The following is a 13,845-nucleotide window of genomic DNA, read 5'->3' as shown; positions in this document are numbered from 1 at the left end:
ACTGCACATGCAATGCAGCGTGTGTTTGGCACACAGTGTGCATGCACGCATGCATTTGGCATGCAGCACGCATGCATGGGCAACGAACTGGTGGCAAACCAGGGAAGATTTCACCACTGCTTTAGAGCACAGTGTCCCAAAGGGAGGCAACTGGACTTTCTTGTTTTTTCTTTTGAAGACGTTTCGCTTGTCATCCAAGAAGCTTCTTCAGCTCTGACAGGATAGTGGGGAATGGAAGGATTTCTATTCCTTGCAGACAGCTGATCACTCACTTGGATGTTTATCTGTGTCCTCAGGGTCACCTGAGTGGTGCTCCTGGTTCCTGTAGTCTGCAATTTTTTCCTCTAGAAATTCATTCCCCCTCATGAGCTTCGTTTTCTCTGGCAGAGGGTTGCAGGAGGCCATTGCAGCCGAAAATGGAGCTCGGGTGGGCCATGGGCAGCCCTCACAAGCTTCATTTTATCTGGCAGAGGGTTGCAGGAGGCCATCACAGTTAAAAATGGAGCTTGGGAGGGCCATGGGCAGCCCTCACAAGCTTCATTTTATCTGGCAGAGGGTTGCAGGAGGCCATCACAGTTAAAAATGGAGCTCGGGTGGGCCATGGGCAGCCCTCACAAGCTTCATTTTATCTGGCAGAGGGTTGCAGGAGGCCATCACAGTTAAAAATGGAGCTTGGGAGGGCCATGGGCAGCCCTCACAAGCTCCATTTTATCTGGCATAGGGTTGCAGGAGGCCATCACAGTTAAAAATGGAGCTTGGGAGGGCCATGGGCAGCCCTCACGAGCTTCGTTTTCTCTGGCAGAGGGTTGCAGGAGGCCATCGCAGCCAAAAATGGAGCTCGGGAGGGCCATGGCCAGCCCTCACGAGCTCCTTTTTCGCTGGCAGAAGGTTGCAGGAGGTCATCGCAGAGGCACCGCAGGCCGGTCCTTCGCTGTTCCGAGGGCAGCCCCACTGGCCAGATCTAAGCACCCCATGGGGCAGATCCGGCCCACAGACCTTGATTTGACACCCTTGGACTAGGCTGTGCATTGAACAGAAGTCCTTGTCCTTGGTTACATTGGCTTGGAATGTAATTACAATCTCAAGTTTTCTTTCCAATGCCCATTGACTACTGTAGTGTTGCAGGAAAAAAACGGGACCAGGCCAAGCTCTTCAATGCAGTAAAGAGTTTATTGTGCACGGTTCAAACAGCCCAAAGGCAAACAAAAGTTTGAACGCCGATGGCTTCTTCTGGCCATGTATTTATACAATTTAAAGGCAGAGTCATTACAGAGAGTGCTACAATTCATACGTAGAAGCTGCCCTTTCATCTATCTCTAGGAAAGGAAATAACAATCTTCTTCTCACATACTCAGGTTCTCTGCTCAGGAGCTCAAGACATAATAAAAGGAGATAAGAGGCTTGGAGACGCCTCAAGGGCCGTAAAGGAAGCGGCTCTTTTTATCTAGGGATATGCGTGACATTTGGGATGCAATAAACAGTAAACAACAGGATATATCTGTTTAGGGTCAGTTTGCCCTTCTACAATTCTGTACCTACGTCAAATACCTTTTGCCAGCTTAGCACCTTGGCACGGAAGAGGCACTTCTGTCTTGACCAAAGATTTAGAATTATACTATTTGAATTTTGTCCCAATATCGGATCTTAGCCTAGCTCAGTAGGACAATGGTAACATGCAATTTGCAGATGCTAGGCCTGAGGGACTTATTTACTTATTTATTTATTTGCTCTGCTATAGATCTAGCATTGGAGTTTTTGCTTTAGAGACTCTGAAATTCCTCTGAAGAAAGAGCTGCCCAGACAAGTGGTGTGGTGGCCTAGAGGTGGAGCTCTCGCCTCTTGAGGACCCAGTTTGTGGGGGCAATAAGCTGACGTTGTATAAATATACAAAAGTATGAAGGCTATTGCTTAACGCATTGTAAGCCGCCCTGAGTCTCCGGAGAAGGGCGGAAAAGAAATCAAAATTTTTTTAAAAAAAAAATTAAAACAATCAGGAGGCTGTGAGTTCGATCCTAGGTAGAGGCAGATATTTCTCTCTCTGGGCACACTGGGGATATACTGTATCTGCTGAAAAAAAAACCCTCTGCATTGGCGATAGGAAGGGCATCTGGCCAGTAAACACTCAGCTCCATTCAGTTGCCCAGACTCCACCCCGCAAGGGATTATGGGGTCGTTAAAAGAGGATGAAAGAACCGTCTGGATATTTTTAGACTCCCATACTGGGCAGCATTTAAAAGGAGTTGTTGTTGTTGTTTTTGTGTATGTGTGCGTTGCATCATTGGGTTTTCAGTTTCTCCTTTCTTGAATTAGGCCAAGGATTCAGGGAAGCCTCAGCAGATTTCCCATACCTTCATTCAGATCCGGGTGATCGAAGAAAGCATCCACAAACCCACAGCCATTCCCCTGGAGATTTTTATCGTGACTATGGAAGACGACTTCCCGGGAGGTGTCATCGGAAAGATCCATGCAACAGACCAAGATGTCTATGATGTCCTCACCTACGGCCTGAAGTCGGAGCAGAAAAGTTTGTTCAAGGTCAACAACCACGACGGAAAGATCATCGCCCTCGGAGGGTTGGACAGCGGGAAGTATATCCTGAATGTGTCAGTCAGCGATGGGCGGTTCCAGGTCCCCATGGACGTGACAGTCAACGTCGAGCAGTTGGCCCAGGAGATGTTGCAGAACACGGTCACTATCCGCTTTGAGAACATCTCCCCGGAGGATTTTGTGGGTCTTCACATGCATGGATTCAGGCGCACCCTGCGCAACGCGGTCCTTACCCAAAAGCAGGATAGCCTGCACATCATCAGTATTCAGCCCGTGGCGGGTAGCAATCAGCTTGACATGCTGTTTGCGGTTCAGATGCACGCCGGCGGCTTCTACAAACCGGCCTACTTGATTCAGAAGTTGACCAGTGCAAGGCGACACTTGGAAAATGTGATTCGCATTGCTGCCATCCTTGAGAAGAATTGCTCGGGGCTGGATTGTCAGGAGCAGCATTGCGAGCAAAACCTGTCTATCGATTCCCATTCCCTGATGACTTACAGCACCGCCCGGATTAGTTTCGTGTGTCCCCGGTTCTACCGAAACGTCCGCTGTTCTTGCAATGGTGAGTGCCATTTTCCCATCTCTCCATCCAATTGTTCTCCTCCTCCTCCTCCCCCCCATTCAAAGCTCTTTTTATTTCTGAGACGATGCCGCCACAACACAGGAAGCTCATGTCACGTTTCTAAAAGATCTGGTACTTTTGTAAAGCAGAAGGCTGAGACTTTCATTCTCACGCTCAAACGGGGAAAGTCTGATCTTTATTTTTTTTTATTTATTTATTTTCATCAAGCATGTATTAGATATTACAGATATAAGTATAAACATGATTATGAATACAGGATAAGGATACAAATAAATGTGGACAGTAGGACAGGGACGGTAGGCACACTGGTGCACTTATGCACGCCCCTTACAGACCTCTTAGGAATGGGGTGAGGTCGACAATAGACTGTCTAAGGGTAAAGTTTTGGGGGTTTGGGGAAGAAACCATAGAGTCAGGTAGTGCATTCCAGGCATTGACCACTCTGTTGCTGAAGTCGTATTTTCTGCAATCGAGTTTGGTGCGGTTCACTTTAAGTTTGTATCTATTGTGTGCTCGTGTATTGTTGTGGTTGAAGCTGAAGTATTAATTGACAGGTAAGACATTGTGGCAGATAATTTTATATGCTACGCTTAGGTCGGACCGAAGACGGCAAAGTTCTAAGTTGTCTAAGGCCAAAATTTCAAGTCTCATGGCATAAGGTATTCTATTGCGGGTAGAGGAATTGAGGACTCTTCTTGTGAAATATCTCTGGACTCTCAATTGTATTAATGTCCGATATGCAGTGCGGGTTCCAGACAGATGAGCTGTATTCGAGAATTGGTCTAGCAAATGTTTTGTATGCTCTAGTTAGTAGTACAGTATTACCAGAGAAGAAGCTACGCCAGATTAGGTTAACAAATCTTAATGTCTTTTTGGCAATGCTGTTACAGTGAGCTCTGGCACTTAGATCGTTTGAGATGAGTACTCCAAGGTCCTTGACAGAGTGAGGGTTGTCTACAAGGTCGTATCCACCCAGCTTGTATTTTTGTATCTTGATTGAGGTCAGAGAAAGCTAGTCAACTTTGACCTCTTGGGACAAAGGTCGCCAAACTTTCAGGACATAGCCTAATGAAAGAGGTCAGCCGTGCCACGGAAAAGGGTGTGGGATTAGCAGAGAGGGCAGATTTGGGGCTTGGAAGGCAGTGGTTGTGTAAAGGAACAATCCCAGTATTTTCAGACTGATCGGGGCATCTAACCTGAGCGATATAAAGTTTAAAAAGACATTGACTCATTTTCTATTTTGCCAGAGTAATGAAAACCCATAAAGCATGTCATTAAGTAATTGAGACCAAAGAGGGAAGTCTTGACCTTTCCCAGAGCATACTCATTATATGGCCCCCTCGTTTATTTTTGTTGCTTTATATTCACACACACTGGGGGGGAAAAAAAAAACGATCGGAAACTTCTGTACTGTTTTGAAGGTGGCCTAACTGCAGCGTTTGCTTTTTTTAACCACGTTAGGCACTGTAAAAACCGAAGGGCCTTGTGGAATTAGCCTAAAGGACCATCGATGTGGTCCATTAAATGCAGGCTATATTTTTTGGGTATGCCCCTTTCCTAGAATTTGCACCCTTAAGAAGAAAACATTGGCAGAAAAATACCTTTGGGCTGAAATAAATCCACCGAAGAGAATGTCAACCGAATTTTACATGGCGGAAGAAAGGCTGATACAAAAGAGGGATGTTCACTCTTAAAATATGCATCTTATTCCAAAGCTTATTCCCACAGACAGATGTCGTGGGCATTCATTGTTTATGCATGCCAGCTGTGGAGCAATTTGACTTGGTTTACCTTGATTAGCAGGGATAGTTACCAAAACACAAAACAGGCTGCAAGATGGCGGAGAAAAGGCTTGGTCCTCTCAAGGGTTTTGGCCCTTTGTGTTGGTTTGAATATAGTCAAGAAAAGTAGATGGAATAGTCCAGATCCTTTTACCTCAGTCTTTAAAGTTTAAGTTTCAAAATGCTTTAAATTCATCTCATAAACTTTAATAAAATTAAATCAAATTTCCTGGTTGTGGGAAACTGGATATATCTAGTCTAACCTTTTTCTCATTGTGTGCCGAAAGTGCATGCGCGTGTGATAGCGTGCGTGTGTGCCGGCACCCATAATGCAATACACCCCCCCTGTGCATGCACGCACAACCCCCCCACACTCCCCCCCATGCATGCACACGTGATCCCCCTTCCCCCCGTTTTGGGCCCAGTAGGCCTCCCTGCAGTCTCCTGGGCCCAAAAACGGGCCGTGGGAGGAACGTACCCCGCGCCCCCGTGCATGTGTGCATGATCCCTGTCCCCCCACGCATGTGCGTGCGACCCCCATGCATGCGCGTGTATCTCCCACATGCACCACCCCGCGCATCCCAAAAAATCAGCTGGCCGGTGGGAGGCATGTGCGCATGCGTGGTAGAGCTGAGCTGGGCGAAGGCTCACGTGCCCGCAGAAAGAACTCCGCATGCCAGCTGTGGCAAACGTGCCATAGGTTTGCTATCACGGGTCTAGTCTAACGAAGAGAAGGACATGATAGCAGTCTTCCAATGTTTGAAGGGCTGTCATAGAGAAGAGGGGGAGGGGATGTTAACATATTTCCCAAAACACCTGAAGGTAGGACAAGAAGTAACAGATGGAAGCTTATCAAGGAGAGATCCAACTTAGAATTAAGGAGAAATTTCCTGTCAGGGAGGACAATTAATCAGTGGAATGGCTTGCCTCCAGAAGTTGTGGGTGCTCCCTCACTGGAGGTTTTCAACTAAAGATTAGACCGCCATTTGTGTAAGGTCTATTGCTTGAGCAGGGGTCGGAGGAGAAGGCCTCCAAGGTCACTCTGTTATTCTATTAACAGAAACATACATAATCAGCCATATGACCCAAGCAAAAAAAAAAAAATGAGTACAGGTAGATCGTGACGTACAACAATTCATTTAGTAACTGTCCTATTTACTGTCCTATTTTCTAACACAGATTTCCACTCTCATAGGTTTATGTCCAGAATTATGTCTAGGTATTTATCTTCATGCAGACATATAGACATTCCAGACAGAAACATGCTGGCCTTTTTCATGGAAGCAAAGAGTTTTACCGATTATACAATATATGATCTGGCTATGCCTCTTAGCTCTTCTATCTAAACAGCAAGAATCCCACATGATCCCAGTAGGACAGATTTCTCCTGAGGTTGCTTCTACTTTGCAGAACTTCCTGGAATGACCAAGTGTCCTTCAAGCGGTTTAATCAGTAGTGGGTTTTCCTGGTTCTGTCCGGTTCTTGCGAACCGGTAGCAAAACTGGTGGGAGGCTCCGCCCACCCGCCCGGACGTCATAATGGACGATCTGAGCCAAGTGTCCTTCAAGCGGTTTAATCAGTAGTGGGTTTTCCTGGTTCTGTCCGGTTCTTGCGAACCGGTAGCAAAAGTGGTGGGAGGCTCCGCCCACCCGCCCGGACGTCATAATGGACGATCTGAGCATGCGCAGAAGCGCAAGCGAAGCAAGCGTGCACACACGCTTCCATTGCGAACCGGTAGTAAAGGTAAGTAGAACCCACCCCTTGGCTTAATCCTATGTACTGGTAGTCCTCAATTTACAATAGTTTTCTTAGTGACCGTTTGAACCTACAACAGCACTGAAAAAAATGACACATGATCATTTTTCACATTTATGACTGTTGCAGCATTCCCATAGTCACGTGATATATATTCATATGCTTGACAGCTGACTCACATTTATGATCCAGAGTCGCGTGATCCCCTTTTACGACCTTCTGACAAGCAAAGTCAATGGGGAAACCAGATTCATTTAATAACCACGTTTCTAATTTAACAACTGCAGTGATTCTATTAATAAATGTGGTGAGAAATGTGTAAAATGGGGCAAATCTCGCTTAACAAATTTCTCAATAACATAAATTTTGGGCTCAATTGTGATCATAATTTGAGGACAACCTGTATTGTAGGGTAAATTACCTATTCTAAAATGAAATTACTGCACTAAACTGTAATCTGTGCTAAATTCCACAAATTTGCAAAATTAGCCTTAGTTATTCCTTTCTCCTGTTGCTTTACATATTTAAGTCTCCTTTAAATTCAGGGTTGTTGGGTTTTTTTTTTTTGTTTCCACGCAATTTGTCATCTTGCCATCTCTACTCTTCTTTTTGTTTCCTGTCATTTGTAAGGTCTTGTTTAAATGTTTTAAATAATTGTCAGCTGCTCAGAGTTGTTTTGAGTTGTGCAGCATACATAATTATTTATTCTATTTGTAAACCACTGAATCAATAAGGAATCTCAGCGAGTTTCAGCAGTCCAATAAAAACAAACAATTAGAACATCCACAGTAAGCAACCTTGATAAACAGTTTGTTGAAAATGGATAAAAATGAACTGTTGATATTGGGATTTATTGAATAAAAAGGTTATTTGAGGGAGGAAGGGAACTACGATATGTAATATGGGAGGATGGAGATGATAATTATTAAGTTTCAGTTTGCTGCAAAGAATACCAGAAGTCATTTCTTTAAATATCTTTTTCTTGCTTTTTTGTTACTGATTTTCTTTTACCCTTTTATAATATTTTTCTATTCTATTTCTTCTTCTATCTTTGCAAAATATTCCTCTAAGAAAAACTACTTTTAAAAACTCCACAGTAGTGTAAGCCTTTTAAAATCCAAACTGTAAATGATATAGGACGATGTTTGAAAGTTGAGTCATGTCAACTGGACTTATTTTCTTATTGGTTTGAGATATTTTGCTGCTCATTTTTTGGACTACTGGATTAGGGTATTGAAGGAGTCTGTCTGGAAAATTTAAGATTTTGAGCATGCTGTTTTTTTTTACTTCTGTTTATGTGTTTTATACTATGTTGTCATAGTGTTGGTATGTTTATTGTTTGTTTTTTATTTCAAATCCAGTGTTAGCTCCACTGTGCGAGTTAGGTGGGTATACAAATAACCCAATGGTGGGTTTCAAAATTTTTTACTACTGGTTCTGTGGGCGTGGCTTGGTAGGCATGGCAGGGGAAGGATACTGTAAAATCTCCATTCCCACCCCACTCCAGGGGAAGGATACTGCAAAATCCCCATTTCCTCCCGATCAGCTGGGACTTGGGAGGCAGAGAATAGATGGGGGTGGGGCCAGTCAGAATTTTTACTACTAGTTCTCCAAACTACTCAAAATTTCCGCTACCGGTTCTCTAGAACTGGTCAGAACCTGCCGAAACCCAACTCTGAAATAACCCAAAGATCCCTTGCCATTATCGGTTCAGCTAACTTGTTTCCATTTAACTTTACGATATTGTTTAACAACAAAGGATGGAATATACTTATGGACAGAACAGACGAATGATAAAATATGGTTGAAGCCGAGAAAGGAGAGTTGTGTTCATGTGATCCTGAATTGGCTCTCCATTTGCAAATGATGGTTTCCGGAAACACCGTTAATTCTGGTTCACACGTAATACTAAACCATGATGTGATATGTTGGGTATTGGCATATCTTGAATCAAACCAGTTCATCCGTTGTGGCATGAGGATGTGGCAACGTGATTCCCAAGCTGCAGTTTTGTAGTTGCAGAATTGTGTTATCCCAAAATTTCAGGATCTTCATTGGTATCAGGAGGAGTTTTATGAGCCCATCTGCCAAATCAATTTGTCTTTTCTAAGGCTTTTAGGAACTTAATATTGGGCATTGGACCAGAGTTTTGAGTGAGTTCACCTCTAGGAAGCAAAGTAGAATATTTTGATTAGAATCTTCCATTGCAAAATTGCCTGCGGTTTTGTTATGAACCGTTTTTCCTTTTTGGTTTGTTTGTAATTTATTTGTCTTAGTGGTTAAACAGCCATAAAAATGGAATAAATGAATTAAATAGCGCTTTTTCATAAATGTTCCACAGAAATGGGAGGTTCCACTCCAACCAAAACAACTGTTACGTTAGAATTATAATATTTATAATAGGCTTTACATCGTTAAAGACAAAGAGAAGCTTCAACTTTTTCTGCCATCCAAGGGGTGGGTGGGAATTGTGGCTCACATACATATATGCACACAGCAGTTGTGTCCTTCTTGCAAGTTCATCACCACCATTTGGTACACCCTTCAATGTCCTTACATCATAGCTTAACATTTTCTGTGAGCCTGAATCACGACTCCCACAAGGTGCTGGGTCAGCTTTTTCAAACCGTTTTCTAGTAATTTCCTATGCCACTGCAGGAACATTAAGAGCCTTGTGGTTATGGCCATTTCCATCTCCTAGAGATACTGCGGAGAACCGCAGTTTGGGGTTGAATTTTCATGGGAATGGGAATTTGGGAGTGGCAGAATGTGACAGTGATTTAACTATTCAGGAAATTTTGCTGACACCGCTGCATAGGATACAATATAGTTTAAATACTGGTTGTCGTAAGTCAGCGCTAACTCTGACAGAGCACCATTTTCTAGCATGACAGCAGTTGGTTTTACTGTCTGGAAAATAACAGAAGATATAATTGGTAGGGTGGGGAAAAGAGAAGAGAGAAGAGAAGAGAATCTATGCTTTGGGTTTTTACCCTCATTCCCTACCATGACACGTCTAAAAAAAGATCTGACTTGAACCCAAGCCTTCAGCGCCACACCAGTAATCCAGTAATAAGCATCATGTTTTGAGAATTCCTCTCTCCTCTATATTTTAGTTGGCTTTTTTTTTTCTTTTTTTGCAGTTAACCGAGGGAAAAAAGCACACCTCTCAGCTCTTTCGAACAGTCCACCCACAGTATCGACAAATAGTTTAGGGCAGGGGTGTCAAACTCGATTTCATTGAGGGCCGCATCAGGGTTGTGTTTGACCTCGGGGGGGGGCATGGCCAGCTTGAAGTCACTCGTGTCAGGGGCGCCTCTGGCGGCCCGAGCGCTCTGCCAGCGAAAACAGGCTCCCGAGCTCCGTTGCGATGGCCTCCTGAAGCCTGTCATGCCCCTGTCGGAGTCTAAATCCGAAGGGGAAGAGGAACAGCTGACAGAGAGTGAGAGAGTGGATCCCTTGGCTGTGGAAAAAACTGGGGAAGAGCAAAGTCAGTCTGGGCAGAGCAGGGGAGAGGTAGAACAAGGGAGAGGGGGTTCAGATGAAGACCAAGGCCCACCCCCTCCTCATCCTAGGCAGCACAGGGAGGAACAGAGAAGAGAGCAATGTGGGTTGTGTGGTTTACGAGGGAGGAAAGGGACCGAATCCTCTTTACAAGGCACAGGTGCTGATGGAGTTTAAAAGTAGAGGCAAATGGGAGGGGCGTTTGTCAGGAACAAACGCTGAGTTTATCTGGTGTTTCTTGGAATCCTGGCATCCTCTCAACTGGTTTGATTTATTGCCGTGCTACTTTACTTGTGGAATTACTTATTTTGCTTGCCCTGCCAGATTAATTACCTTGTCTTGTCTTTGGATTTTTTGTTAGAAGTTTTCCACTTACAACATTTGGGAGTGAAGTATTGCCACCCAAAGACTATTACAGGTTGGTGGAAGAGCTCTCTCCAGGTCGGAGAGTTGAAAGGGACATTGGGGGCACAGTTGGTGATAATGAAGGGACTCATATCGGTTCTCTGGCTGTGTTGCCTTTGTGTCACGCCCTGGGTCATCACAGAACCCCACGCCAGCAAAAATAGAGCTCCGTTTTTGCTGGAAGAGGCACTGTGGGCCAGTCCTTTGCTGTTTCCAGGGCGGCCCTGCAGGCCAGATCTAAGCATTTTGCGGGCCAGATCCAGCCCCTGTGTCAAGCTTCGTTGTTATCTCCAAATAAATGAATTTCCAAACGCCTGATCTTTGAGGAATTTTTTCTCTTTATTGAGCATAACGAACTGACCCTGACTCAATGCGCAGTTAGCACTGAACTTTGGCCCCCCAAAAGCCTCTCTTTCCAGTTCCCAATTCTCTGCGTCTCATTGGCCATCTTCCAAGTCACTCTTCTCATCCCATCTCCGTCAGTTCACAGGAATGTCCCCCCCCATCCCATCTCCGTGGAGACAGTTCTTCAGGGGAATTAAGTAGGTGAAAGTTCAAGCCTCTCCTCTCCATCCTTATGGCAGCTTGGAAGCTGACACTCTGGGCCTTGAGTTTGACACCCCTGGTTTAGAGTCTTCTTTTTGCTGTCTCTGGACCAAGAATGAAAATGAGCAGCTCAGAATCAGCTGAATATGTTTGGTTGTTGTTCAGTCTCTGAGTCGTGCCCAGGGCCTCCTGTCCTCCACTGTTTCCCAGATGCCTAGGGAGATTCTCAGTTACCCAAGTCGTGGTTGTCCCAAAAGTGGTTTTTCAAAAGACAACTGGACTTCCTTGTTTTTTCCTTGAAGACATTTCGCTTCTCATCCAAGAAGCATCTTCAGCTCTCTTCAGTTCTTCTCCAGAACTGAAGAAGCTTCTTGGATGAGAAGTGAAATGTCTTCAAGGAAAAAATAAAGTCCAGTTGCCTTTTTAAAAAGTACTTTTGTGACCACTGTCTCCCAGATGTTCCAAAGGTGCTTTTTCCAAAGACAACTGGACTTTGTTTATTTGGTTTTTTATTTATTTATTTATTTATTTTGTTTGTCAAAATAAATAAATGTACAAGATTACAAGTATAAGTATGAATATAAACATATATAAACACTTCTTTGAAGACATTCTGCTTCTTATTCAAGAAACTTCTTCAGTTCTCTTCAAGAACTGAAGGCGATCACTTGCAAAGCGCATGCGCGATGCGAACTGGTGGTAAAACTGATTAGAACCCACCACTGATCAGAAAGTGTTAATAAAAGGCAACTGGCAGTTGGAACAGAGGGGGAGGGGAGTAGTCTGTCCACAGGCGGGATGAGTCACGCGCTGGCTACACCCATGCCTGGTTTAGCGAAGGGGTAGCATCAGAGCGTGTTAATATAAGGCAACTGGCAGTTGGGACAGAGTTCTTTTCAGGTGGGGTGGGGGAGTAGAACATCTAACTCTTTAGCATCAGAATGTGTCAATATAATACTGTATATGAAATACTAATGATCTGATGGTCATTTCGAAAAATCCTTTCTTAGCGAGCACCTAGAAGCCAAGAGGAACATACATGCCAAATTTCAAGTTTGTAGGCTTTACAGTTTTGGAGATTTCATGATGAGTGAGTGGTATTTGGCTTTTATACAGTATATATAGATATGCATAACTATATGCATATAATTATTTACTTTTGTAAGGGGTGCGAAAATATATCAGAAGCGTTTTAGGGGTGCGGGGTATAGAAAAGGTTGGGAACCCCTGCTCTAGGAGAATATGTTTGGAGTTGAGCTAAAATGGAATATGGGTTTGATATAGCACAGTTGTAGTAATGGTCCTGCATTATCTTGGACAAAGCAAGAGATCAATGAAAGATCCTTTGAACCAGTAAAGCATCCTTTGGGTGATGCATGCAGCCTGTTCTTTCTGGGACCATATGAATCATCATAGCTTTTTGAGATTGTGGTATGGAATGACATATCCGTGGTTAGCGGCATCCATGAGGTAGTATCAAAATCAGCAACTGGAATATTGTGATTTAAACCCTGCTCATTTTGAACATTCTTGGAGGATATGTTAGGTGGCATATTTCATTGCTCCATCCAGACCTTACTGTTCTTTCTATTTTATTATGCTATTTTATACTGGTTTTTAGTGCCGCATGCCACTCAGCATCACTAGAGAGAGAGAGAGATCATCTTCCTAATAACAAATAAACCGTTCAGATTTTGAACTCATCCTGCAGTAGTAATCCATCTGTCAGTTATCCTATCATCCAAGTCAGTTAGGACAAAGAAGTGGGTGGACCAGCAGAAACACAATTAAATGTATCCAATAATTTCAGTTATATTTAAATGAAAGTAATTCAACCACTCAGATGCTTGATTCAGCACAGTTGGGTTAGATTGAAAAAGCTGATAACCCTGAATCACTTAATAGGTTCAACCCAGTGGTGAAATTCAGCCGGTTCTATCTGGATCGCGCAATCCGCCCGGATGTCATCGCTTTCTGTTTTTGACCCTCTGCGCGCACGAGCACTCACATTTGTGAACCAGTAGTGAAGGTAACTGAATGGTGCAATGTATTAAGTCTGCTGAAGTAGGAAGTAACATTCTGTTCGTTGATTGGTTAAAGTAACGTTCTGTTCGTTGATTGGTTAAGCCGCCTGACAGCTGGCAAGATAAGAGCTGTCAGGCAGAGTTCCAAGCAGTTTCAGTTATAGCTGTGGCAGTTAGCACAGCTGTTGTTAATAAACAGTTAATTACATGATCTTTGCATTGTCCATCGTCATTGATCAAGCCAATACATTTCAAATTCCACCCCTGGTTCAACCATTGAGTGAAGATTTGAACCTTATCTCCTCAATCTCAATCCAAAACCATAATCATGATTTTGCAATATTGTACAAGAAGTCTATGGACATTCTCAGTCATCCAGGTCATGGTTGTCCCAAAGGTGCTTTTTCGAGAGGCAACTGGACTTTCTGGTTTTTCTTTGAAACGTTTTGCTTCTTAACCAAGAAGCTTCTTCAGTTCTGGAGAAGAACTGAAGAGAGCTGAAGAAGCTTCTTGGATGAGAAGAGAAATGTCTTCAAAGAAAAACCAGAAAGTCCAATTACCTCTTGGAAAAAGCACCTTTGCGATTGTACAAGAAGGGATTTGGATGCTGAGTAGGACTTTCTGTTAATCTCTGCTACTACAGCTGAGATGTCAGTAAATGTGATTGTTGAACATCTGAAACACTCCCAACGAAACAAAT

At 43.7% G+C, this 13,845-nt stretch overlaps 1 protein-coding gene across 1 annotated transcript in view; it reads left to right on the top strand.

The window, feature by feature from the left end:
- Positions 1 to 13,845, top strand: part of FAT3 (FAT atypical cadherin 3) — a 466,547-nt gene that overhangs the window by 389,082 nt on the left and 63,620 nt on the right. The window contains exon 18 of the mRNA XM_070943674.1: positions 2,311 to 3,109. Within this exon, the coding sequence (XP_070799775.1) occupies positions 2,311 to 3,109 (799 nt within the window). The remainder of the gene's footprint in view (positions 1 to 2,310; positions 3,110 to 13,845) is intronic.

This window comes from Pituophis catenifer, unplaced genomic scaffold (genome assembly GCF_029215685.1).
Source record: "Pituophis catenifer annectens isolate HBS135680 unplaced genomic scaffold, rPitCat1.0.hap2 SCAF_4, whole genome shotgun sequence".
Lineage (NCBI taxonomy): Eukaryota > Metazoa > Chordata > Lepidosauria > Squamata > Colubridae > Pituophis > Pituophis catenifer.
The sequence above is the reverse complement of the archived record's forward strand: the minus strand, read 5'-3'. Positions and strand labels throughout refer to the sequence as shown.